The following is a 27,800-nucleotide window of genomic DNA, read 5'->3' as shown; positions in this document are numbered from 1 at the left end:
CTCACTTTTATTTTTATCAAGTTAGCTAGATTCACCCTAGCTTGGGGATGCCTGGACGGGCTGCAGATCCCATCACTGCGTGCCAGCAGCTGGGAGGTTGAAAGGGCTTAGTAGGTGGAGTGAGGGGCTGCTAACGGAGTGAACTCCGCTCAGCCAGGTTGATGCACTGTCTAATTCTTCCTCTGCCTGCTTTCGCCCCGGCTCACTATAATGCTTCTAAAGGGGTGAAGTCTCTTGGACCCAGGGAACAATCCATCTCTGCTGCCTGGCTACAGCAGAGCTCACCCATTACTGCCCACTGGAGTCCTAGTCTCTGGTGCTGACGTCTTGATGCAGGGAGGTATTCCAGAACATGCCTATGTTGACTCTCTAGGCAGGTGTCTTGTGTGAGAGTTGATCTTAGAGCTGCCAAAAGGAGAAGGATCAGAAAAGTCTGTCCTGAACAGACAAGTCACCTGGCTGCCGTGTGGAGTCCCTCAGTCCCTTCTGAATCTCTCTTTCAGCCCTCTGAAGCCCTATGGCTGCGAAGAGTGCGGCAAGAGCTACCGGCTCATCAGCCTGCTGAACCTGCACAAGAAGCGGCATACGGGAGAGGCCAAGTACCGGTGTGACGACTGCGGCAAGCTCTTCACCACCTCGGGCAACCTCAAACGGCACCAGCTGGTGCACAGCGGGGAAAAGCCCTACCAGTGTGACTACTGCGGGCGCTCCTTCTCCGATCCCACCTCCAAGATGCGCCACCTGGAGACCCACGACACAGACAAGGAGCACAAGTGTCCTCACTGTGACAAGAAATTCAATCAGGTGAGTGGACAGTGGCTGGGGAGCTTCTCCGACAGCTTGCCAGGACCTCCAGGGGCACCCCCAGCGCCTGTGGGCAGCAAGCACCCCCACCACAGACTTGCTTGTCCTTCTGTCTGTTAGGGGGCTTATTTCTTCACCCACTTACTTCCCTGGTCCTTCTCGCATGAACAGAGAGCAACAATACCCGAAGTCCAAAGGTGCAAACAATTTGATGTTTATTGGGGTGAACTTCCAGCAAGCATGATTCCAGTTTCCTTCCTTAGTATCCTCCTTCCCAGCTCTGACACCACAGAGCCTTACACCTGTGTCCCTGTTCCCATTCCTGCCCTTAGCCAAACATGATTCCAACTTCCTTACTCCCATTCCCTGTTCCCATTTCCCCCTTTAGCAAAACATGATTCCAATTTTCTTACCCCCATTCCCTGTTCCCATTTCCCTCACCCACATGCCCACCCCCACCCCCCTAATTCCTGATTGACTGCAGACTATATAGTAAAACTTGAGTTCTGCTTTGCTATACCTTAACCAATCATGTTCCTGAAATTTAACTAACCAATCCTAACATATTGTAACATGATTATGTACCCAATTATATCCCACCACCTTAATTAGTTTACACCCAGCAAAATTAATTATACAGCAGACAGGAACAATCACAGAACCAGACAGAGATTATATAGACAAACAACAGCAAAGTGGGAACTATAATGACAAAACAATACAGAAGTGAGGATTTCACATCCCAGCTACTGATAAGTGAGTTCTTGCCAGACAGGATGCTATCAAACTAAGTTTCCTTTTACATTTTCTAGGCACTTCCCTTTCTCTGGAGGTGATAGGAATACAATCCTGTCCTGATAGTGCCTAACAGCCCAATAACACCTTATTTCAATGTGACTGGTTTGGAATGTGAGGATGTGACTGTTCGCTTCCTAGCTTATGGCTGCCTCTGCTGCTTAGCCAAAGGCCTTAGCCTAAGAACAGGGCCTGAGATTGTCACAGTAAGAGAAGGCCCTTACACCAGCAGACAGTGATTTTGATTCTTCTTTTATACTTCTAGAACTAGCCAAGTGATAAGAATACACCTAAATTCTTAAAGTACAGGCCTTTGCAGATAGGCCTGAATATCTTTATCCTAACACTGTCTGCCAGAGAAGTTGCTGGTTGGGTTGCATTCACCAGCCTCGAATCCAGAGCCGCTGGAGGGAGGCCGATCGCGGTAAATGGGTCTCTCTGGGCTGCATCTCCTGTTTGCTATGGGGTCTGAAGTGAGCTGTAGTCTCTAAGGTGCCACAAGTACTCCTTTTCTTTCTATGGTGCCAGCTTCTGATTTCAACACAGGCTTGTGCCCCGTGCCTGGGTGGCTTCTGGTTTTGACATCAGACTGCCTGAGCTCAGCCAGAACCAAAGACAATCAGCCCCTTGATGTTTCCTCTCAGACCAGGATGATGGTTCTTGATATCCTGCCAAGTCTGTGTGAAGGAAGCACCGTACCAAAGCGGGCACCTTTGCCAGGCTTTGGTCTAGGTAGCAATGCTGGATTGCTGGGCTGCACTGGCTCACAGCTGTGCGGACACCTTAACCAGACCTCCAGGGGTATTTTATTATGGAGCTGATATTTCAGCGTCCTCTTTGATATCAGGTTCTCTTCACCATGCCCTTGAGTTTCCTGAGTACAGGAGGTGAAGATTCAGCTTCTAGGTAGGTGCTGAGTGGGGCTGGATGTGCTGGGCACCCAGTGTGTTCCTAGGGAGCCAGTCCCCTGCTCAGGTCGGTCGTATGTCAGGACTAGCAATGGGATCGTTTCCAGCAAACGCTGCATCCTCTGCCTTTCTCCATCTCGCTCCCGAAGCTGTTGCTGTCCGCGAGGCCGCAGCACCCTCTTCTCGAGAGAGCTGGAGCTCAACCTATGCCCCCGGTCCAGCACCTGAACCCCAAGGCCAGATTTGGGTACAGCACGAATGCCGGTTTGCCACGAGTATGCAGCACGAACCCAGGACGAAGCAGTGGCGGATTAACAGATTTCACACGTCTGTGCTACGCTAACATTGTCACTGCAGTGCTGCTAGGGTCACCAGGCGTCTGGTTTTTGACCGGAATGCCCAGTCAAAAAGGGACTCTGGCAGCTCCTATCAGCACCGCTGACCGGGCCATTGAAAGTCCGGTTGGCGGCGCAGTGGGGCTAAAGCAGGCTCCCTGCCTGCCCTGATTCCGTGTGGCTTCCGGAAGTGGCTGGCGTGTCCAACTCCTAGGCGCAGGGGCCAGGGAGGCTCCGTAGCTCCCACTGGCCAGGAACTACAGCCAATGGGAGCTGAGGGGGTGGTGTCTAGTTCCCTGGCCCCCTGTCTAGGAACCGGACATGGCGGTCACTTCCGGGAACGACCTGAGGTAAGCTCCACCTGGCCAGAACACGCACCCCTCTCACACCCCAACTCCCTACCCTAGCTTGGAACCTGCACCCAAACTCCCTCCCGGAGCCCACATCCCAACCCCCTGCCCCAGCCCAGAGCCCCCTCCTGCACCCCAAACCGCTCATCCCCGGTCCCACTCCAGAACCCAAACCCCTAGCCGGAATCTGCATCCCCAGCCAGAACCCGCACCCCAACCCTCTACCCCACGCCTGAGTCCCCTCCTGTACCCCAAACCCCTCATCCCTGGCCCCACCCCAGAGTCTACACCCCCAGCTGGAGCCTGCACCTCAACCCCCATCCCCAGCCCTGAGTCCCCTCCTGCACCCCAAAGCCCTCATCTCCGGCCCCACTCCAAATTCTGCACCCCCAGCTAGAGCCCTAAGCGCCCCCCCCCACATCCCTGCACTTCAACCCTCTGAGCCAGCCTGGTGAAAGTGAGTGGGGGAGAGGGTGCGGGAGAGTGAGTGACAGAGGGAGGGGAGATGGAGTGAGCTGGAGGCGGGGCCTTAGGGAAAGGGTGGGGCAAGGGCAGGGCCTCTGGGAAGGGGCAGGGCAGGGGGAAAGGGTGTTCGGTTTTGTGTGATTAGAAAGTTGGCAACCCTAAATGCTGCCCACCTACGTGCTTCTAATGTACACGGGGCTGCCCACAGCAATCCCTCTGTTCCCAGAGGGCAGCAAGGCTCAAAGGAGCTGTTTTGTCTTCCTGCAGGTGGGGAATTTAAAGGCGCACTTGAAGATTCACATCGCGGACGGGCCACTGAAGTGCCGGGAATGCGGCAAGCAGTTCACCACGTCAGGTACCATATGGGGCACAGGTGGTTGGGTACAAGCGTGTTCACGCTTGGCTGTCTCCTGGCATTTGCAGACAGCGCCACCTAGAGTAGAGGCCGCGGCTTTGCATGCTTAGGCTGGCTTGGGAAGAAGCATTAGGGGTGGGGTGAGCTACTCCTCAGTGAGACACCAGACCTCAGAGACACTCAGTGAGACACCAGATACTCAGCATGGGCGCAGCATCCTTGAGGTCAAGATTTCCCAGGGGCACCCCCTGCTTGGAAAGAAAGCACTGCTTAGGTTAGCAAAAGGAACTTCTGGCACTGCTAGAAGCAAGCCTAGCTCCCTTGTAAGGTGGCAGAGGGACAGCTGGTACCCTATTCACTATCATCAGCCCCAAGACTTCAAGGATCATGAGTCAGGCCCCAAAAGATCATGAGTTGGGCTTAAGACATGCATGATTTAAACAGAAATAAATAATGAAATTGTGGTGGTGGTTTGCCCTCAGGTGTCTGAGCCTTTAGGGGTCAGAGCTCCAGGCTTTTCTCTGTAGCCATGAAGGCTAGAAAATTTCTGGTTTTTAAAATGGAAGCTGAGATTCTTGTGTAATCACCTGACTCCAGGAGCTGGGGCTTTAAGAAGAACACCAAATATGGCGAGACCTGTGCTGCCAACCTGAGAGCTGACAACGCTGCCCATTAGCATTTAATACAGTGGGGGAGTTAAATCTAAAATCCTCTAAAGCCACTGCTAGGGTCAGGCAGTGGGAGTCACTTCTTGATCTGAGCCATTTCTGCCACCCTGGATTGCTATTTGCCAACGCAAAGCACCCCTCATGGCATAACATGGATCCCTCGCTTCCTGCTGCATTGAGTGTGGCTGAGAGCACACTAGCCAGTGTGTATTTGTGAAACAGGCTAGAAATCCCGGGGCCTCCCCGAATGTTGCACTCAGTAACTGAACAAAGCCCTGGCTGGGATGATTTAGTCGGGGATCGGTCCTGCTTTGAGCAGGGGGTTGGACTAGATGACCTCCTGAGGTCCCTTCCAACCCTGATATTCTATGATTCTATGAACAATACCCGTCCCTGTGGCCTCAGCAGAAATGGAAAGCTAAGGAGGCATGAGGCCATGGAAAGTGCCCGCTCTCGTTTGGTGCCGGCTGCTAGCTGGGCCCGTGGGCGTGGAGCAAGAGGATTTCTCACCGGCTGAGCACATACCGAGCGAGCCAGTCTGGAGGGGGTGGGGGGAGCGCTCATGCACGCAGAGCCCTCTGGGCTACTGACTCCCTCTTGTCTGGTCCTCCAAGGGAACTTGAAGAGGCACCTGCGGATCCACAGTGGAGAGAAGCCGTACGTGTGTGTGCATTGCCAGAGGCAGTTTGCAGACCCTGGGGCCCTGCAGCGGCACGTTCGCATTCACACAGGTAGGGACCCCCAGCCTGGGCCAGCGAGAGACCAGGCCCCGAGACCCCCATCCTCTTGCTCCGGGGGCTGGACTTAGCTCCAGCTCTGCCGATGAGACAGCAGGGGCTGGTGGGAAGCAAAGCAAGAAGCAGGACTGGGGCCGGGCTGACTTTGCAGGGCCACGTTCCTCTCGGACCTCTGCCAAGTGCCAGCAGTAGCTGCCAAGAGGCTTTGGTTTCGCGTGTCTGTTGTGCAACAAACAGTGGGGTCTCCTGTGTGCACAAACACAACAGCTGTGTGTTTCCAGCCCTTCAGAACACTCCCCCTCCCGCCCCACGCCCAGGGGCCTGTGCTACCCCCTCCCGGGATTCCAGAGCATATGTATGTACTCGGCGTACCCCAGTGTAGTGGGACACCCAGGCCCGGGTCCTTCGGAGACCTGGTCTGCTGCCCATCATCGCAGTATCTGGGCGCTCTCCATGTAAAATCAACAGCAAAAGCGAAGTCTCTGGTGGATTCTTGGGGTCTCTGACACTCACCCCATTTTGGTGCCAGAGCTCTATTTGGGAGAGCATAGAGCTGACCTGCCCAGCCAGGCTGTAACTCACCAGAGCACAGACTGGTGGCTGCCCGGGGTCAAGCAAGTGGCATAAGAAGCCGATGTGCTCAGTGTGACGGTAGTAATGACACACTGCTGATGAGCAACGGAACAGTGCTGTTGTGACAGACATGCCGAGGGCCTGGTCTGAGACATGGTCTCCTCTTTATCCCCCTCCTGCCATACACTGGCCCATTCCTTTAGCTCGTTAAAATGACTCCAGATAATTAAGTCCAGAGCAGACTGCAAGGAGTTACGAAGGAATCTCACAAAACTGGGTGACAAAATGGCAGATTAAATTCAGTGTTGATAAATGCAAAGTAATGCACATTGGAAAACATCATCCCAACCATACATATAAAATGATGGAGTCTGAATTAGCTGTTCCCACTCAGGAAAGAGATCTCGGAGTCATCGTGGATAGTTTCCGAAAACATCCACTCACTGTGCAGCGGCCGTCAAAAAAGCAAACAGATTATTAGGAAACATTAGGAAAGGGATAGATAATAAGACAAAAAATATCATATTGCCTCTGTATAAATCCATAGCATGCCCACATCTGGAATACTGCGTGTAGATCTCCAAACAGAGATATTAGAATTGGAAAAGGTTCTGAGAAGGGCAACAGAAATGATTCAGGGTGTGGAACAGCTTCCGTGTGAGGGGAGAGTAAAAAGACGGGGACTTTTCAGCTTGGACAAGAGAGGACTAAGCGGGGAGTTGATTGAGGCCTATAAAATCATGACTGGAGTGGAAAAAGCAAATCAGGAAGTGTTATTTACCCACTCTCATAACACAAGAAGTAGGGGTCACCCAATGAAATTAAGAGACAGCAGGTTTAAAACAGACAAAAGGAAGTATTGTTTCACACAACGCACAGTCGATCTGTTGAACTCATTGCCAGAGGATGTTGTGAAGGCCAAGACTATAACAGGGTTCAAAAAAGCACTAGATAAGTTCATGGAGGATAGGTCCATCAATGGCTATTAACCAGGATGGGCAGAGATGCCCCTAGGCTCTTTTTGCCAGAAGCTGGGAATGGGTGACAGGGGATGGATCACTTGATGATTATCTGTTCTGTTCATTCCCTCTGGGGCACCTGGCCTTGGCCACTGTCGGTAGACAGGACACTGGGCTAGATGGACCTTGGGTTTGACCCAGTCTGGCTATTCTTATGTTGTGCCATGTCTGAATGAGAGTCGGCTCCTCGGAGCGGCTCATGTGTCCCTTTGGGCCTCCCAAGCACGTGTGAAGCGCCCATGTCCGTCCATCCCAGAGCTCTTCATTTCAGGCCCCTAGGGGTCAAGTGAGCTGCCTCTTTCCACCAGCTTGGGAAAGGCCTGAAGCAGCAGAGCCCTCAGGATCTCTAGACCGCTGCCCCTATGGCCATGTGTGGGGCAGCTGGATGGGGTGGCACCCCACTGGCCGTAGGCATGGGTGGGGTTGGGGGCTGCTGCGTCTGGCTGCTGAGCTGTGTGAGCTCTCCCCGTCTCTCCCCAGGCGAGAAGCCCTGCCAGTGCCTGATCTGTGGCAAGGCCTTCACGCAGGCCAGCTCCCTCATCGCCCACGTGCGCCAGCACACCGGAGAGAAACCCTACGTGTGTGAGCGCTGCGGCAAGAGGTGAGGCCCCGCCCCCCTTCCCAGGCTCCTGGCTGGGCCCCGCCTCCCTCCCAGGCAGCCCTGGATCTTAGCCCAGCAAATACAGCAATGGGGCTCAATTCTTGCCGCCCCGTGGGGATCCCCTGCTACCCACGTGTGCTCCTGCTTCCCTGCAGCCTGGGCACCTCGCCCGCTGCACAGGATCTAGCTCCGGCCTGGCAGAGGAACAGTTGCTTTCGTTGGTTTGGCGCTTTCTTTCCCTTATGGTCCTGGGGAGGAGCGGGGTGAGCGCCAGACTAGTCTGGGGAATCGCCAGTGAAGCACAAGGGTTGTTGTGCCCAGCTGAGGATGGGAGGGGTCTGCCAGCCTGGTGCCAAGGGACTGCTTCCATTCCCAGGGGGTGCCCGCAGTGGGGGAGATCAGAGCTCTATGGTTGGGCCCTGGTTCTCTGGGAGCTGGTCTCCTCTCAGCCTCGCTGGTACCCCTTGGTCCTGAGATCAGCTGCGGGGTTGGGCTGCACATGGCAGGGGACGCAGGCGAAGGGTTCTCAGTGGGGCTCTTAGCTCCGAGGGACTAACCTTCAGAGCACAGTCCAGGCCCATCTCTGCTTGTGCCAGGACGTGCGCCACTTGGCACTGGACAAAGTGCGGGGTGGGGGGGTGTGATTTTGCCATTTCTTGGCCTGGCCTATGCTTGACTGCATGTTGTCAGAATGATTCTCTGTCCAGGGCTGGGGATTGTTACGATGAGGCTCCGCATTCGGGGGCCATTTGATGGGAGCCGAGCATGTGAGCTTATGCCGTCTCTTTCCGGTTTAAAGGGGCAGGGCTGGCGATGGGAACCTGGGGGCACAAGGTGCCCACCTGCCGCATGCTCCCAGCCGTTGCAGGCTGCACTGGGTCAGCTCAGTGAAGAGGCTGTAGGCTCTGAACCAGGCCTTCTCTCTGCTTTCAGGGGAGGCCCATGCGTCAGACTGATCTCTGTGCTGGGGTCCTAGGACTGCACCCAGCTCCCTCGGCTCCCCACTAATGGCCTCCCCCTTCCTCCCCACTAGGTTCGTCCAGTCCAGTCAGCTGGCCAACCACATCCGTCACCACGACAACATCCGACCGCACAAATGCAACGTGTGCAACAAGGCCTTTGTGAATGTGGGCGACCTCTCCAAGCACATCATCATCCACACCGGTGGGTCCCACCTCCCCCTTCCGGCAGACACAGCTTCTTCACCCACCTGGAAACTGCTGGGCCCCGCAACCTGGAAAACCCATGGGGAGAAGGCCCTTCTTGCCGGGCACCTGCTTGCGACCCGACTGGAAAAGAATCATGTCCCACTCATTAGCAGCTCTGCCCCTGCACAGCCATGGGGAGATACCATGGGTCAGAGCCAGGCACACGCTGGGTTGGGAGAGGGTGGGGAGGGGGATCCTGGCAGTCCTGTTCCTCACCCATGTTTGGGGTCTTGATTATTCTGTGCTCTTGAAACGACCTGGGCGTCCATCCAACAGGCTGTGACTGACCCCCTGGCCCTGCCCCTGCCCCTGAGCCATCTCCGCTCCCCGCTCCTGTAGCGTTTCCCTGCAGAGTTAACCCAGGCCGGGGCTTGGTTCCGTGCAGGAGAGAAGCCATTCCTCTGCGACAAGTGTGGCCGCGGCTTCAACCGCGTGGACAACCTGCGCTCCCACGTGAAAACCGTGCACCAGGGCAAGGCCGGCATCAAGATCCTGGAGCCGGAGGAAGGCGACGAGGTCAACATCGTCACCGTGGCCTCAGACGACATGGTCACTTTGGCCACGGAGGCGCTGGCAGCCACGGCGGTCACGCAGCTGACAGGTGAGCCTGGGAGTCTCCCTGCACTGTTAGCAGAGCGGGAGCCACCCTCCCTGCACTGGGTGTGGGGCGGGAGGGGCCTGCTGCACCAAAGGGAAACCTAGCTACGGCTCTCCGAGGATCTCGCCTCCCCCTGGGGTCCCAGGGCCCTTCCCCTTCTCGGTCTCTGGGTCAAGTCTGCTGCGCTGTGGAGCATGGCTGGGGGTCGTTACCATCTGAACACAGCTCGGCTGCCCTGTAGGTCCTTTGGCCAATTCACGCCCCGCATTGGCACTAACTGCCCACCTGTTGGCAGGCTCAGCAGCAGCCAAAGTCAGAACCGCCTGCCGAGGGAGTGCCGCTCTTGCTCCTAGGGCTGGCTCCATGCTCGTTGGCATGGGGTGGGACACCCGCCCTGCTGCTGAACCAGCTGTCCCTGCTCTCTAGGCCGGTGGAGCTGTCCCCTTCCGCCAGCACCTGCATGGAACAGGGGACTGGACTGGCAGGGACTGGACTGTACCTGTGGACCCCACATGGGCTCTTGAGCTAGATCAGCCGGCAGCCTGGCTGGAGAAGGGGGTGGCTGAGCACCGAGGTTCATTCAAGCCAAATCACCCTCCTTCTCCCCTCCTCAAACTGCAGTGGTCCCCGTGACAGCCGCCGTGACGGCAGACGAGACCGAAGCACTTAAGGCAGAGATAACCAAGGCTGTGAAGCAGGTGCAGGAAGCAGGTGAGGAGCAGCTGAAGGGCTGCGTTCTGGGGGAGGGGAGACGCCAGTCTGTGCACATGGGGGCTTCCCACTCCTGAGCCTATAGGGGGCATTTCCCGGCCACGTACCGATTGTTCCAAGGGGAGCAAACCTGGGACCTGCTTCAGTCCCAGAGAGGAGATACTGAACTCCAGTGGTCTAGTGGCGTTCTAGGAGCAGCCCATATGTTTGGGGAGTGTCCGTCAATGCACCCTCCCCACGCTGGCCGGGAGCCTCTGGGCTGACTCACTGCAGGGGTTTGCAGGGCTCCCTTTGTTCTCGGAGCAGGTCCTCGCAGCTTGGCGTTGCAGCCGTTCTCACTGATGCAGGGCTTAATGCTCCAGCACAGAGATGCCTGATCCCTCTGCAACATCCTTCTGCCTGCGCCTCATGTCTCCAGCCCCTCTCTGCTGGCCCCGCTCGCACCAGGAGGCAGCCGCAGTTATTTCCCCGCTGAGCTCAGCAAAGTGAAGGCAGCTGTTTGCAGATCTGGGGTGACACAGAGCCCCACGCGGGCCGTTAAAGGATCAGAAGACTCAGGGTTCTCCACTCTCCTGTCTGCTGGGCCCATGGGGATGGGGTCCAGAGCAGAGCAAGTTGGCGCCTTCTGCCCTTGGAGTCTAGGCTTGATGGTGATGGAGGCTGGGCAACACCTTGGGCTGCACGGGATCCTCACAGTGTTTTTAACAGTTGCGGGGTAGGGGGGGCAAGCAATGCAGCACTCCTGCTGTCAAGGGCTCGTGGGGAACCCTGGCCTCTGGTTGGCTGGATTTGAACACTCTCCTCAGTCCTTCCATCCCTGCTAACTGTTTAGCCCATCCCCTGGGGACCGGGCAGGGTGGTTCCCTGGAGATTTCCAGGGCTATGGCCGGGCTAGTGTGTAAAGAACTCAGCCCTTTGGGTTCCTCCTGCACTCCCTGGATGGGGACTGTTCCCCCGGTGGGTGGATTTTTTCGTGAGAGGGTCATGCTGTGTGTGAACAGGGGCAGGGTCCCAGCCCTAGCTCCCAGGGCATCTGTCCGTCTGCACGGCCTTTGGGTGAGTCACTTCCCCCCTTCGTTACAGACCCCAACACCCAGATCCTCTACGCCTGCGACTCGTGTGGGGAGAAGTTCCTGGATGCCAACAGCCTGGCCCAGCATGTGCGGATCCACACGGCGCAGGCCCTGGTGATGTTCCAGGCAGACACGGACTTTTACCAGCAGTACGGAGCCGCCACCACGTGGCAGGCTGAGCAAGTGATTCAGTCAGGGGAGCTGCTCTTCCGAGCCCGTGATGGGGCGGAGGTGCAGACCCCCATGGCTGAGGAGTGCCAGAACCCTGCAGAGTGAATCAGCAGCACCGGGCCAGTCAGGACGCCCCTGGGAGTGGGGACCAGGAGAGGAGACCGATCATGCTACAGCATTTGGCTACTAATGGTCTGAAAAAGAAGCAGGAGCGCACATGGGGGCGCTGCTGAGTCAGCTGCTGGTCACGTCCTGACCAGTTATTTAAAGACAGATCCATGGAATGATGTAAAAAATGTATTTCTGTAATGAGAGAATCCGCACTAAGTTGTGTAATATCTAGAGAAAAATAAATCCATTATTTTCTAAATCCTATTTAAAACCGACCCCCCTCCCCGGCCGATTGGTGCCGTCTCTGCTTTCTGCCTTTTGCACTCAAACCTCCCCGAGCACTTAGGGCCAGCTGCAGAGCTACACTTCTGCTTCCAGTCTCGGGCGAAGCCCGTGGCCCGGGGCTGAGCCATGTGCTGTGGCCAGGGGCCGTGCTACCCTCCTGAGACTGCCGGATGTTACTGGGTGTTTCTGGCCCAACAAAGGGGGATTGTAGGGTGAGAACTGTAGAAAAAGCTCTCTGCTTGGGTGGCTAGAGTTGGCCCAGCTTCACTGCAGCATAGCTGGGCTGAGAGAAGCTTGCACAGCCCGAGAAGACGCTGGCCAGACAAAACTTCATCCCCATCTGCTGCCCACAAGCTCATTCGGTGTTGTGACACCTCCCATGGAGCCAGTTTCAGGCCCATCCGGATCGAAGGGCCGTCTAGGGGAGCCCCTGCTGCTGCGCCTTAGAATCATAGAAATGTGGGGCTGGGAGGGACCTCGATAGGCCATCTAGTCCAGCCCCTGCACTGCTGCGGGACAAGTATCCTCTAGACCAGTGGTTCTCAACATCTTTACCATTGTGGGCCACACATACAACCCTCTGTGTGTTATGTGGGCCGCATCCACACAATATATATACTATTTGTATGGCCCTGAGGATGTCACATGGGCCACAACTGTGTGCTGATTGGGCCACCTGCAGGCTGTGGGTTGAGAACCACTGATCTAGCCCATCCCTGACTGGGGTTTGCTTTCCTGTTCTTAAAACCCTCCAGTGATGGGGATTCCACATCATCCCTCGGTGATTTGTACCTGTGGGTCACTGGCCCTACAAACTGGGCCTCGGGCAGGGCAGGGAGGGCTGATCACAAGGCAGTTAAATGCGGGGGGCTGAGCTAATTCATAGAATGAGAAACAGTGGAGAGGCGAAAGGGGGAACCAGCTGCTCAGCTGGCCCCCTCCCTGTGCAGGTGCATTCACTCTGGCCAGTGACACTTGTTCAAGGACTCAGCAGCTAAGGCGAGGTACAGGGGGAAGAGCGACCTGTCTGAGAGCCCAGGAAGGGGAAGGACGTTGTTATAAAACAACTTAGTTTGGGAGCGACTGCAGTGATCTCGCTCCGGAGCTATAGGGAGGCCTGTGCTGTCTCCCTTGTGCTGGGCTGTGTCCACCCTGGGTATTGCAGGTTCTGAAACCTGCTCCAGGGGGAGCTGTCTCAGCACAGGGGGCCCAGGTGAGATTGGGCCCTGCAGCTTGGCCTCCTCTCCAGCTGCCCTTTGCTTCCCCAAGGTGGGCACTGGCAGTTCACTGCCTCCACCTGGGCTGTGGAGTTTCATGCTGCAGGCCCATTGAGCCAGCACCTTCCCCCAGTAGGAAACCAGCTCCCCCTACTCCAGGCCCACCAGCCACACTTGATACCTACCTGCTCTCCAAGGGGTTCTGCCCAATCAGCGTGCAGCCCCCTGGCAAACTGCTCCAGTGATGGGGATTTCACGGGCGGGGCCCTGCCAGCCCCAGCTTCAACACTGCACAGCAAGGGCATGTGTCTGGCTGGGAGGGTTTCTGCACAAACTCAACCGCTGGCCCTGGCAGCTAGAGGGAGATGCATGTTCCCAATGCACCACTCCTCCCAAAGGGGCCCCGACAGGCACAGGGACGCGCCCTGTACAGTGCAGAATGGGACCCTGGGCCATGGATGTGGCCCCTGCTCTCAGGCACAGCACAACGTGTGCATGAGTAATGGGGCCATTGTCTGGCACCTACAGGAGCCCAGAGTCCCCTAAGGCTGTGCAAGGGCCAGTAAGCACAGACACCAAGGGCGAAGTGTGACCCTGGCTCCTTAGTAGTTTCCCATGCCCCACCTAGCTTGATGCCACTGAGTCGGTCAGCTAGTGTAGGAGGCTCAGTATCACGGGTGGGCAAAGCTGGGTTGGCGGCTCTCAGCATTTCAGCCTTGCAGGTCTGGCCTGTCACCTGCCCCCACGAGTGGTGTTGGCAGGGAGCAGTTTGCACCAAACAACTGACCTGCCTGTGGCCAAGGTGCCAATCCCCAACCTGCCAGCTCGTCTCTGCAAGCAAATCAGGCAGTCAGTGCCTGCAGTTCCCTGTCTGTCCAGTAGGCTGCAGTACAGCACATGCAATCCCACTGCTGGGTCCAACCTCAGAGAGGGGCTAAATTGCAGGAACCTGATGTTACAACCGCAAATCTGGGTGCGGGAGCAAAGCCAGGTCTATTACTGGAGATAAGGCTGTGGGAGCAGGGGGCTGGCTGTGGTCCAGGCGCTCATGGGGACAGGGTGCAGAGAAGAGAGCAGACCTCAGGGACACGCCTGTGGTTACCTGCACCGAGCTGTACAGGGGGCTCTAGTCCAAGATCAGCAGGGGGGCTTTGTAGGATTTGTAGGACGGGCTGAAGCAGGCAGGGGCCTTGTCTGCCATGACCTGGGGAGGGGGGTTCCACTGGTTGGCAGCAGAGGTAACAGTGCTGCAAAGGTCAATTGGAGAATTGGGGGGGAGGTAGGTGCTAGGGTGCAACCCGCCATTAAGGCGCTGGGCCCTGGCTGCAGGGGCATGGAAGGGAAGGTGTTGAGGCAAACGTGGCCTGTAGGATTGTACCCTGTGGGGCCTGGCTCACATGGGTGGGCTGCTCTGCTGCACGGGGCTCCAGTGGGCTACGGCTGCTGTTGGCTCTGGGCCGCGCACCTCTCAGTGCGCAGAGGAGGCCTGGCGAAGGGCAGGGACGTGTCCAGGAACACACAAGCTGGGCAGAGCAGAGCAGAGCGCTGCACATGGGGGTTGCTACCGAGGACCCTAACCACTGACTGCACCATTCGGCCTTCCTCCCCTGCAGGGCTAAGGTAAGACACCTCCACGGGGCCCTGGCCAGGATCGGGGGACTGAGAAAGAGCTTGGTTGGGGCCATGGGGAAGGCAGGGGGCTGAGAGCTCAGCCCCGGCCAGGACTGTAGCACCCCCCAGCTCTTGGCCCCTCTCCATTCCGGCTCTGCCCCCAGACACATGAGCCAAAACCTGGGTGAAAAACCAGACAAGTGGCAACCCTCTTGAGCCAGCTAACAGCCCTGCTGGCAACTCAGCCGTTGTTCAAAAGTTCTCCAAAGACCCTGCACCGGGACGCTGTCACACAGAGCCCCCCACTTAGCTGCTCTAGGGCATTAAGTCCCTCAGCATTAACTCAACCGTCTTCATTCTAGCAGAAACGAGTGAGGATTTTATTTTTTTGTTAACATGGTAAAGATGCGCCACCCCCCACGTATCTTTTCACAACTAGCTCCCAGCCCAGCCCCACCTCACTCTGAGTCAGGTCACATGGACTGCCCAGAGCTGGCACTGGGCACTTCACTGTCTGGGTAGGAGGGTGGCTGCATTGCTGGGATTGGGAACTATCAGAGAAGCAACTTTAATTCAGCCCCAGTAAAATCCCTCATCATTCAAGCTATTTTAAAAAGCTGACACAAGCAACCCCGTTAGGGCGGCTAGGAAGACGTATCAAGCAACTGTGTGAATTAAGCCTTTGATCTTCTGTCTATAGGGTGTGGGGGGGGGCAGCTTTCCAGACAGATCATGTCTCAGCACTATGAACAAATCTCTTTAGAGCCCTGTAGCTGAGAGACGCTCCCCTCCCCGCAGCGGAACCAGCTGGTATTTGTGGGATATACATTTTGCAGCCTAAGTAGATTAGCCATGCTTTTTTACAGAACAAGTCCAAGGCACCTAGGGATTTTGCTGTTCACAGTACTGGCTGGGGGCTCTCGCTCTCACACACAAATTGCAGTTGGACCCTACTGCACGATCACATGCAGGCAGGGCTAGGGGAAACAATGGCCCAAGCACTCCAAAGAGCAGCTGCACAGGGTACTGGTTTCGGAATGATTCTCACTAAACCAATATCCACAAGGCAGATCAGAGGAGCTACTGGACTGGCCAATCCTGTTCTCTAAGGGATGCGCTGATATTCCTAGGCATTTAAATACAGCCGTGAGGGGGGTCACCCAGGAACCAAGACCGGCAGCTCAGTGGATTTTATGGGAGCTCTCCGGCTAAGTGGACCGTTTCAAGCTCGATGGAAGGTTGACGACGCCCACAAGAACTGAAATACAAATTTCTATTTAATTCCAGTGTAAAACTGACCAAAACCAGCCCTGGGATTGCTGCCCAGGGCATTACTGTCGTGCTGTGTAGGGAGAGCAAATCCCAGGGGCTGCGAGCTACGTTCTGACTGGCAGCAGGTCGGGTGAGCCATGGTGCACCTTCCTGCAAGGTGCGAGGGGTTGGCTGATGTAATGGAAGGGCTTTTTCCATCTTGCTGGGTGAAATTTACCCTGCTCCAGCAGGCCCCTGCACTGCTGGCACCTGCAGCTCCTCGGGGCAGGACCTCTCTCTGTTCTGGGGCAACGCAGAGCCTGGTCCACAACTGCAGCTCTTGGCTGCTACTTCGATAGCTGTAAGACTCACCGACGTCGCCCGCTGACCTGGATTTTCACAAGCACCTTCTCCCCCTTTTCAAAGGGCACCCTAATGAACTCCTGCTGGCCCCGAGGCCCGAGAAGATTCTTCCCAGTTCTTTCACTGGAAAGATCCAGCAGCTGGAACAAGGAAGAGGCTGATTAGCAGCAAAGCCCAGGGTGAGCTAATGCTCAGGGACCCATTGCTGCTCTGCAGCAGCTTAGCACAATCATCTCTGACGGGGTCTGTCAAGGGATTCTGGGGGTCTGATCATGGCCATGCTGTCCCTGAAAGCAGGGAAAAGCCAATGGCCCTGTTGGAGAGACAGGTGTCTCCAAGGCCCATCTAGGAGCTGACACTTCACCAGAATCGTACCAGGGGAATCCCACTCTGCTGAGCAAGAGAAACAGCATGCTGGAGAAAGGGGCTTGAGATAAAGGGGACCTTGCCTGGCCTCAACCTGGCACATTTTAAACAAGGATCTCAAAGCTCTTTATATCCACAGCTATTCATTGAGCAGGGCTTGCACCCTCTGGTTACCACACACCCTCCTTGTAAGACAACATGTGGAATAGTGCACAGCCTAGGACAGCACATGTAAGAGGACACATTCTGGGAGCAGCTCATGGGGTCAAACCAGGTCAGGAGTCAAAGCTAGTTCAGCAGAGGATAAGATGATGGTAGGAGCAGAGCCTTGCATTGCTGGATCACAATCCTAATCCACAGCATGGCAGAAGGGGGCCAGCGTGAGGCCTATGCAGTGGGTTTAAGTGATGCATGGGCCTAACTCCGGCCTAGGACAGACACGTGTGTGGCTGTCTTGGGCCAGCCATTCTTGAACCCAGCGAGCTGGAACACCAGCCGAAGTTTCAAAGAGGAGGGGTTTTTAAAAAAGCAAAGCCAAGATTTTACATTTAAAAAAATACATAGAAAATTCAGATGGCCCTTGCAGTGCTTCTGTATCTAATTTAGAGGATAAATTCAATCTTCACATGGGATACAAAGGAATTTTAATCCTGATGCAAATGTAAACTTCTCCATAGTGCTGGCTTCCTCCATTATCCACACCCCCCTCTTCCCCCCCCCCCCACAACTCCCAGCTGAACCATAGCACCAAATTGCAATTTCTCCAAATTCCTTTATATGGATTATCTTGAATCAGGTTCTTTTTTCCCTTGGGTGTGAGTTAAATCACAAATCACTGAGCCTCTGTGTTCAGAAAGCCAAGTCTTCGGCTGCCTGTGTAATCAGGGTCAAAGTCTCAGGTTTCTTCTGTTTTCTAAGGAGAAACCAAATCCCAACCCCGCTTGTCTGCTGGGTTTCAACAAACAAAACACCTTTAACTTCCTCTTTGATCAGGCACAGACCCAGGGGAAAGCCCCAAACAGGCTTTGAGCAAATCTAGTCTTTGGAACAGCCTTTAAACAAACTCTTGTCACTGGCAGAGTTGTGGAGCTGTCCCTCTCAAGAGGTTAGAGAGACAGGGTGGGTGGGGTAAAAATCTTTTATTGGACCCACTTCTTGTGGTGAGAGAGAGAAGTTGGAGGCTTGTCTGTCTCACCAACAGCCGTGGGTTCAATAAAATATCACCTCACCCACCTTGTCTCTCCCCGATAGTAAGGTAAGTTAAGGGGGCAGGGGATTTTTTTTTTTTTATGATGTTTTTATAGCCACAACAGTCCTAGTGCAGATGCAATTATACCGGTTTAAAAATCCTTTTACCAGTGTAGTTTATTTCATTCATGGAACTGGTATAAGTTAGAGCAGCAAAATCACGTGTATGCTAGAAATTGGCCAATATAACTATATGGCAAAATTCACAGTATAGACCAGGCCTTCTTCTTCCCTTTACCCCCTCCACGCTGGTTTCCTGTGGGTCTAGTGGCCTCCAGCTGTTTCTGGGTCCTTTGCTGCCCAGAACTCTAGCTTGGAATCCTGGGGCTTTCTAACCCCCACATGCTCCGAAGTGGGCAGGAGACAGCTGTCAGTCACGTCACTGAATTCACGAATGGAAGGAACTCGGCTACTCTGGTGTGAGCGCGGTCCAAGTACCCGAGTAGAACAGAAGATACCCCTCACACCTACCCCGAGCCCACAGCCTCTCTCCGCCCTGCAGCCTGCTGATATTACACCCACTAGAGCAGCAGCGCTCCAACGTTTGTCCTGGTGACCCCTTTCACACAGCAAGCCTCTGAGTGCGGACCCCCCCTATAAATTAAAAACATTTTTCTATATTTAACACCATTATAAATGCTGGAGGAAAAGCAGGGTTTGGGGTGCAAGAAAGTGCACGAAAGCTGTATGGCCCACAGCCCATAACATTGCATTTGGCTAGAGAAGAGAGCAGGTCACAGACCATCCAGGGAGCATGACAATTCCCACAGCCCCTCTCCCCTTTGCACAACAGATACTCCACTTCCTTCTTGTTAAACCCAATTATGGCTTTAAAAGGGCTGGTGAATCCCAGAAGCACCTGTGTACGGGGCAGGGTTCACACATCAGCAACATTCCCTCAGCCGTGCACTGGTTCTGGCTACAGGATCTTTCCATGCAACAGCCACAGCAGGAAAGCTCAGTCTCAAGAATTCTCAGCAAGGGGCTCAGCACAAGCAAACCCAAGGATGCAGAGATGCATGGATGGGCAGAGTCACAAAGCACTTCTAGCCACTTCTGCCCCAAAGATCAGCCAGCCAGCTAGCCCTTTGGCAGCGGTTTAGTTCCCAAGCAGATGAGGCTGGGAAACTGGCCACATCTAAGGCTCTGTCTAAAGTGGATAATGCAACGTAACTCACTTCTCTGCTGCCAGTTTCCCACCAAAAGCTTGAGCTAGGAACCGGCAGCAGGCAGGGTGAGAGACGGTCAGTTTCAACCAGAATTGCATGACAGCAATGGGCCAAGGGAAGAACCAGGGTGCAGGCACCGGGAGGGCCTGAAGGGAGGAAGTAGGCTGACTTCGGAGAATGCAGGGAGGGAAGGATTGGGTTTAAGGAGAGAAGATTGAGGAATTTAAACACAGAATTTGGGGTAGGACAGGAGAGAAAGTGGGTACTCATGTGGGGGTATTTTAATCCCTCCTCCAATGAATGCAAGTTCTGTCATGCGTATGCCGACTGCAATGCTGCATTACCATCAGACAGGCTCTAGTCACATGCTACCTCTGTGATGCTGGGTGTTCCCAGCCCCACTCTCTACCCTGTGCTGGGATGGCCTGGATTTCCCACTCCAGGGATCACGGTGTTTCACTAGGTTCCCATGCTAGGTTTAAAGAATCCGTCTTTTTATGCTTGTTGCCCATGGTGACTGTGGACTGGCAAAAGACATGTTGCCTACCCGTAGGCACAGAGGTCATTTAAACATCTGCTCTTCTCCCCAGATTCTTGCCTTGGGCATTGGTGGCACCTGGGCCTCCCCTGTCCTCTGCCTGTGCCCTGTGGCACAAAGACTAAAAATTTATAGTCCACAGGAGAGCTAACTAAAGTCTTTGGGTTTTATAGAGATATCAGATTAAATTTAATAGCCTATAATATACGGGTAAGACTGGAGGACCTAATGGTCCTTTCTGGCCTTGAATGAAACCATAAATAAAGGGCAGTATCTGCCCCATTTCTCAGCAAAGGTTTGATAGTAGCTGCTTTAGTGAGGTCTCCTGATTCCATTATCTTTACAGCATTATTACAGCATGTTCAGTAGTACATGATAAAATCAAATAATTTAAACCAAACTAAGGCTCCACGCCTATGACTGAACCCAGTGGTGCTATTCCTATAGGATCAGGGCTTAGTGTTATCAAACTAAACAGGGTACATTTCTCCTGTACATACACCCAAAGTACATTGATTGTAAGCTCTTCAGGGCAGGAGGGGTCTGTATTTTGTGACTTGTACAGTGTTAACACTGTCAGTGCTTCAGAAGTGCTACATAATTTGTAATGGATTATCCAATTTTTGAACAGTGCGCTCCATTTGCAAGATGCAGTCCTGCACACTGGGCCTCCCAGTCATTTGGGGGAATGAGCAAGCTACAGAGAATAGTATTAAGTGCACTCGCGATGTCACAGTGGTGCTGCAAGAGTGAAAGGGGGCACAATGAAGTGAATACTCATCTGAACGTGTTTACCTGCTTGTTACACACAAAACTACTACTCGTACAAACAGCACCCAAGAAACTGGAGAAAAAACATGTACTGTCTGCTTTCCTCCTGTTTGCTTTGTGCATGTGACAGCACCTTCACTGCTTCTCCTGTTTAGGCATCAGCCCCTGCTTGTGTGGGTCTTTCACGCAGCAATAAGGGGTGAAAACCATTTTTGAAAACTAAGGAAAGTGTGATTGCAAAACCACAATTGTCACAGGGGACTCGGGCCAATCACACTGAAAATACTTTTCACTAAAAACTATTATGTAGATTTCAAGCTGATTGTGCTACTTCAGAAGGAATTTGGGTTTCCCATTATGAAGTATTGCTGTAATTATCTCAGGATGTTTTGGATCACATCAGGAAAGCATTAGTGTGTGACATCCAATATACCTTGGCTCATAAATGAGATTTCTGGTATTTATTAGGTTGCCGACTGAAGCATTCTGGGACCTCTTCTACCTAAGGAGACACTCTCAATTGAGCAGTGCCCTGTGCCCTTGGATTGCTTTTTAACTGGGAAGGAGAGTACCAACTTTGTCCCCTTTCTATCACATCTGCAGGAGGTGAAAGAGCTGACTGCATTTCCCCACTCTCCTGAGGGTCCTTTGGGGTGAGAGAAAGGATAAATCTGGAAGCGGAACTGAATAGATCCAGTGCACACCCTTGCTGGAAAATTTGAGCCAACACTCTGCAAATGGTTGGGGATGACCACCTACACGCTGACAGCATGTTGGAGCCCCTGGTTCTTGCTGATTCCTGAAAGGCATCCCAAGAAGAGTCAGAAATAAAGGGAGATATTTCTGAGCATGGCCTCCAACAAAGGCATTTCCAGTATTCGAAGGATAGGCCATCTGTACAGGCCAGTACTGCTTAGGCTAAGCATGTGGATGCATCAAGAGCTCACAGGGATGGAGGAAGCAAAGTTTCTCCTGAGTGTTGTGTCCCATCTCCTGTCTATGCAGCCCTTTGGTATCTCTGTGTCCTTAACTAAGGACATCATTGTCACACTGGCTTTTGGGAAACAAAATCTGATCAGGACTAGTGCACCTGGTGACACTTCTTAGCCACCTGGCTCTCCTGCTTTCCTGGGAACTCCCCTTCTCTCGTTGATCACATCCACTGTGGCTGAGTCCAGAGGAATTCCAAGTTCCATGTTTTATCCTGCGGGATACTACTAGGTGGCGTCATTGCTCTTCTCAGCTGGTGCCTCTTCTCTGATCAAGAGGGTCCTCAGGAGGGGATTGTGAACTGGATACTCCACTCTGAAGCATGGATTCAAAGAATTCCAACTAGAGTTTTTCCTCCTATTCCTGCTTCCTGGTCGGAATCTGAAAGTTGCCCCTCCTCCCAGGGAGAGACAGAGACTCGTGGGCCTGCAGGGTCTGGATTTGTGCTTCGTGCCCCTTCCTGGAGTATCAGCATCAGAAGACAAACAAATGGAGATGAAGGACTTCTGTACCTGGGTTTAGCCTTCCTGAGTACTGCAACCTTTGTAGGGGTCTTTGCTTTTCCCATGAGGACATGGAGAAAAAGCACAAGTCCAATGACCACAGGAACTGGTACCTGTTCCTCCTTCCCCTATCTCTTCTCTCTATTTTGCCCCATGGATGCTTGCCGTCAGATTCTCACAAGATCTCTTGTTGGGAGAGCTAAGGGGATCTCTTGACTGTGGGAGAACAACCAGATATCCTGGTCCTGATCCATCTGCTGCCCAGCATTGAATCCCTTGCCTGCACTTCCTGAGAGGAAGGCTTTGACCAAGTGTGCACAAAGGGACTATCCCTGGAGAAAAATCGCTGCCAGGTTTGGGTCCATGATGGTAAATCCTAGGATTCAACACACTGACTCCTCTGCTCAGGTGAAAACTTCCCAGAGAGATCAAGCTCCAGAGGCGTGAAGCTCTGGAACAGCCTTCCAAGGGGAGCAGTGGGGGCACAAAACCTAGCTGGCTTCAAGACTGAGCTTGGTAAGTTTATGGAGATGAGTTTGCCTGCAATGGCATGTAGCTGACCTGCAACTGCTAGTAGCAAATATTCTCAATGGCCAGTGATGGGAGGCTAGATGGGGAGGCTCTGAGTTATTACAGAGAATTCTTTCCCAGGTGTCTGGCTGGTGGGTTTGTCTATGTGCTCAGGACAACTGATAGCCATATTTGGGGTTGGGAAGGAATTTTTCCCTGGTTCAGATCAGCAGAGATCCTGGGTTTTTTTGTTTGTTTGTTTTTTTGCCTTCCTCTGCAGCATAGGAGCACGGGTCACTTGCAGGTTTAAAACTAGTGTAAATGGTGGATTTTCTGCAACATGAAGTCTTTAAATCATCATTTAAGGACTTCAGTGACTTAGCCAGAGGTTAGGAGTCAGTTACAGGAGTGGGTGGGTGAGGTTCTGTGGCCTGCAGTCTGCAGGAGGTCGGACTAGATGATCATGATGGTCTCTTCTGATCTGAGTCTATATGCTGGGACTGAACACTGGAGGGGAAGCCCCATGGCAGTGGGCTGGGAACACAGGGGCTGAGGTATCCCATGCACAAACTAATAGCATGCTGCTGGGGAAGCCCACAGGGGGTTCAATGCTGTCTGGCCCCCGAGTCCTCTTCAGCCTTTTCTGCTTCTGAGGAGGAGAGGGAAGGACGGGAGGGGCTGTGTGGGCTACAGTTGGAGCCACACTCACACACGCTGCGTGCGTGTTGTCCCATTCCTCAGAAGGGGAGCCTTCCTCCCTCCCTCTCTGTTTTGGGAGAAGGAACTGAAGCCTGCTTCAGGACTCTCCGTTCTTGCAGGTCTGGGTCCAGATTTGCTGCTCCTAGTTTGGCAAAGGGACTCCATCAAAGTCCCTGGCCCAGCTGAGATGTGCAGGGCTCCTGATCACAGAATAGGCAGAGATCCCATCCAGGCACTCCACAAGTGGGGTGGAGCAGATAGCACACATCTGTGCCTTTGCCTTCTCCTCCACGCTGCACTCTGCGAGGGAGAGCAGGGCCACCAATGAGGTCTCAGCAGAAGAGAGGAACTGGACCCTTAAATCCTCAGCATGGGGAAGGCTGGAGAAGGCAAACTTACAGCCAAAACCTCTTTCTTCTCTTTATAATGCTTTTGCTAGTAAGGTCCAAGAAAGCTTTCTACAGCTGTTGAGGCAGAACAAAAAGTCAGCAGGCTCCTTAGTGTAGCTGGCCATGCCCTCTTCTATCGGTGACTTACAGGTCTGGTTCTGCCTCATTAGCTGCATGCACACCAATAGTGCATTGATTAACAAATCTGAGGCTCATGTAGATTTAAAAATACCCTCATTTTATAGGTGATAAACTGAGACACAAAGACATTGGTTGTCTTGCCCAAGGTCACCCAAGAAACCTGCAGCAGAGCAGGGAATTGGAGCAGGATCTCCAGAGCCCCAGACTATCATCATAACCACTGGGCCAGCCTTCCTCGTTCCTCCGTGAGCCAGGAAGCACCGAGCAGGATTTCAGACACAGGAGAAATCAAATTTTAAAAAGCTCAGTTAAAATTTATTCCTGTGCTGAACACCCATCACCACCTGGTTATTGGGAGATTTAGCACATAAATCTATGCTTAACTCAAAGGAGACGCAAGCTCCCTTTATCGTTTTTAAAGCAGACAAAACTGGAGCAGGCAATGGCAGTCCAGTCTGCATTTGTGGGCTGCTAACCATGTAGTGTGATCCTTTTCATAGCACTGGCTGCAATGCTCTCCACAGATTTTCCTTTTTAAACTGACCATGCAACTGCAATGTTATTTCCATCATCAATTAGCTCGCCCCCAGCACAAAGTTTAAAGGAAGACTCCAGCGCTTAATGATGATCTCTTTGAGAACTACAGAATTATTGAAAGAGACATTTGTGAAACTGTTTGCACAAGTCTGTCACTTGTCTTTATTTCCATTCCGTGGAATTGCTGTCTCACACTGGGACTGCTGTTGTAAAGAGACTTCCCAGGAAGGGCCTACTGATGCTAAGTAGGAATCAGAGAAGCAATGTCCCCATTAGAAAAGTATTGAAAACAGAAGTTCTATTTTTTTTTTATTTGAGTTAACGTTAAGAGTTGTTTAACCATTTAAAACATGGTCTGGGTTAATTTAACAGCTGGCTTTAAAGACTTGAATGCAGTTAGAAAAACACATTTAAAAACCGTTGCTTTAGAATGTCAAGGTGGCACCTTCCCTGCTTGATGGTTAAATACAATTCAACACTTTCTTTTAGTGCTTTCTTTTTAATAAGATGTCATGATTAAAATGTCTTATATCACACTGGAGTTTTCCTTTAACAAGACCAGTTCAGCTGAGGTTCATCACATTGGAGAGAATCCAAACAGACAGTTTCTTACTGATGGGTTTCACAAATAGGAAGCCACATATAAATCTCATCACTGAAATCAGTTGTCCCAGCAGCCACTTTCCACTTAGGCCTTGATCCTGCAATTGGACACAGCCCCCACCAACCCAGTGCAGCTGGATCCGATGGCAGGATCAGAACCCTCGGCATCAGCTGTTTAAACCACTAAGGACCTTCTAGCTACAACTCCCGACACAAGTCTTCAAAAGTATTTCAGTGATGTGTGTTCTGAACACACACAAGATACAGTTGCTTAAAACAATAAACCAAGGCTTTTCTTAGAATGTGCTCATTTGTGCTGTTGAAGGTTTTGTAGTTTATTCTGTGTATCAAAATTAAAAGTGCCTTCGACATTACCCAGAAAAAAACCCATACTTTGGAGTTTTACAAATATTTACACCACAAAAAACAAAGGCTAAAGTTTGATTTGATCTTTGATAAAATTCTTTTTTTAAACAAGATAAACTCACCAACAAAAAAGAAAAATTTTAAAAAGCTCCTATGTACAAACACTTGGGAAACAGCAAATATCCACAGTAGGAGACGTGACTTATTAGCAATGCTGGCTGGCCCAAACTTGCACACAAATTCTCAATCTCCTTGTGTTCTCCCTCCCCCTCCGGAGCAACTGATGGATCACATCCAGGCTCAACATGTTTTGTATTTTTTAATAAAGTTTGTAATCCAATGGACACACAAAACAAAACTGCGTTGAGAAAACAGTTCCATAAATTAATAAGTGTTAGGGTAGGTGAGGAGGAGGAAGGAAGGTAAAAAGTCTTTGTACAAGTGTATAACACTTCCACTTATTGTGAGACGAGGGACAAGGAAAGGTAATGTTTAAATGAAGCGCACTTACAAATGAGTGACAATACAAAGTCTGAGTATGAAAATAAGATTTTCTCTGAAAACACATTTTTGGCACAGATTAAAAAAAAATGTATGTTGTGGGGATTTGATTTTTTTAAAGTCAGTATTATATATATTTATATATATTATATATATATATTTATATATACACACACGCCCACTCAGTTCTGCATATCCCACCAGGAAGGAAAATAGCTCTCCCTTTTGTTTTATTTTTTTCAGTGTAAACTGTACATCCCAGATGAAGAGAAGATGACTGCAGCAGAGGGAAGTGGAGGAGAGGAAGGGTCACATCCAAAAAAAAAAAAAAAAAAAAAGATAATGTGTGAAATGATCCTTGACCCACAGATTTCAGCAGAAGTTCCCAGGTCCTGCGTTTAGTCCACAACGCATGTTAATGTGTGTCAAGACATCCATAACGTCACAGCATGTCTTCAACTGTGCAAAGGTCCAAGTCACTAATTTAGTGCAAAGGCAGTTCAGGTTCTTTTTTTTTTTTCTTTTCTTTTTTGATAAAAAATATAGCCATCCTTTATTTTCCCCAAAAGGAGGCACAGAAACCCAATACCAGTCCGCCTGTTGAGTGCATCAGTTGTCCATAACCTAAAGCAATATGTAAACATACAAGGTAGCAGAATCACTACCCAGCAACAGTTTGATCGAGGCCGGTTAGGGCAGGAGGCTGGTAGTCTGGCAGCATTTTCTTGTGTCATTAATTTCTCTCTCTCTTTTTTGCTGCAGGGCCTTGGAAAAGTCAGTAACCAACAAACAGCTCATACCGATGCGATGACAATCATAAGGTGAGGAGAGATGTTGGAGATGCTGGCTAGGAGGTCTGGAGCTAGACGGGACAGGTGGCTTTCAGAGAATTCACAGGGTGGGAATATCTGCAGAACATAGGCAGGCTGGGAAAGAATGAAAAAATAAAGACAAGGATGAAAAAACAGCTAAGAACCCCTGTATTTATTTGTTTTTCCCGTGAGCTCATTGGCAAGCACCCAGACAACTTATTTGGCACCATAATGAGGAAATCCTACCAAACAATGCCAAAAATTTGGAAGGTGAACTGTGAATCGCAAATAGTGTGACAGAGAAAGCTTTGCCTTTTAAAAGCTTATATCCATTTTTTAAAAAGCCACCTTAAATGCAGTTCTTACTTCCCTCTCTTTGCTGGATCTTTAGAGGACCTAGGTTGTGATATCACACAGTGATGTTACCTGAGCTGCAGCTCTTCATCCCTAAAACTGAGCTTCAGACATTCTAGGAATCAATATCACCCATCAATCTTAGGCTGTATTCACTAGCTGCATTGCTGGAACACTTCCTTGTAGACACTCACTACTGTGGTGGGAGAGGTTATCCCATCACTGTAGTTAATCCACCTCCCCAGGAAGCAGAAGTTGGAAGAATATGTCCATTGATCTATCGAGCTAGCGCTGGCTACACCAGGGGTAAGGTCAGCTTAACTACATCGCTCAGAGGTTTGGATGTTTCACATCCCTGAGTGACACTGCTAAGTGAGCTGTAGCTCATGAAAGCTTATGCTCAAATAAGTTTGTTGGTCTCTAAGGCGCCACAAACACTCCTTTTCTTTTTTGCTAACTTTTTAGTGTAAACCTGACCTCAGTTGGTGGAGGATGGGGGAAGAGATATGAGAAGCTGCAGCTTAAAGTTACAGAGCCTTATGTAAAGTGATCAAAAACTGGGACACTGGTGGCAACATTTTCTAGGGTTGCAGAATAGTCACACAAAAGGGCATTTTTTGAAAGCACATGCTCACATTACTAAAGCCAGCTTCTGACACAGTAGCAACACGTCTCAGAGGGGAGGATTTTTTTCCCAGTAACCGAGTGTCTGAATGGGTTTATCATGAAACACTAAGCAAGTGTCATTGATATTCATTTTGAACAAAGGAGCAGCTATGTGTCTATATTTATCCGACTTTCCTCTTCCACATTGTTCACATTGAACACTCATTCTAATGGACAGTTTGTTCATGTTAAACACAGAGCAAATCTAACTCAGTGCAGCAATACAAGCGTTTTGTAGTTATACAAAACACACTTTTTGATTGATGTAATGAAAACCATATTTCAGGTGTCCTGAAAAAAAGTTCTTGGGACATCACATGAAAAACAGGGAAGTGAGGACTTCAGATTTCTAATGTTCAAAAAGAGCAAAGATCAGTTTTGTTTTTAAAAAACAGAAATTTATGAATCAAAGAAGCATGAAAGGGCAA

General features: G+C 51.7%; 2 protein-coding genes across 7 annotated transcripts in view; one reads left to right on the top strand and one right to left on the bottom strand.

Annotated features, from left to right (window-relative positions):
- ZBTB17 (zinc finger and BTB domain containing 17) overlaps positions 1–11,741 on the top strand; it is a 38,028-nt gene extending 26,287 nt beyond the window's left edge. For both annotated transcript variants that reach the window (XM_084652020.1, XM_084652021.1), the window contains 8 exons: positions 504–804; positions 3,925–4,012; positions 5,295–5,411; positions 7,490–7,610; positions 8,644–8,774; positions 9,204–9,419; positions 10,038–10,127; positions 11,211–11,741. In XM_084652020.1, the coding sequence (XP_084508146.1) occupies positions 504–804; positions 3,925–4,012; positions 5,295–5,411; positions 7,490–7,610; positions 8,644–8,774; positions 9,204–9,419; positions 10,038–10,127; positions 11,211–11,476 (1,330 nt within the window). In that variant the 3' untranslated portion in view covers positions 11,477–11,741. The remainder of the gene's footprint in view (positions 1–503; positions 805–3,924; positions 4,013–5,294; positions 5,412–7,489; positions 7,611–8,643; positions 8,775–9,203; positions 9,420–10,037; positions 10,128–11,210) is intronic.
- A 13,234-nt stretch (positions 11,742–24,975) lies between these two features.
- The window catches only part of SPEN (spen family transcriptional repressor), a 106,324-nt gene continuing 103,499 nt past the window's right edge, over positions 24,976–27,800 (bottom strand). For all 5 annotated transcript variants that reach the window (XM_084651723.1, XM_084651724.1, XM_084651726.1 and 2 more), the window contains one exon: positions 24,976–26,466. In XM_084651723.1, the coding sequence (XP_084507849.1) occupies positions 26,335–26,466 (132 nt within the window). In that variant the 3' untranslated portion in view covers positions 24,976–26,334. The remainder of the gene's footprint in view (positions 26,467–27,800) is intronic.

This window comes from Lepidochelys olivacea (assembly GCF_965140295.1).
Source record: "Lepidochelys olivacea isolate rLepOli2 genome assembly, chromosome: 18".
Taxonomy (NCBI): domain Eukaryota; kingdom Metazoa; phylum Chordata; order Testudines; family Cheloniidae; genus Lepidochelys; species Lepidochelys olivacea.
This window is presented reverse-complemented; position numbering and strand designations above follow the sequence as displayed.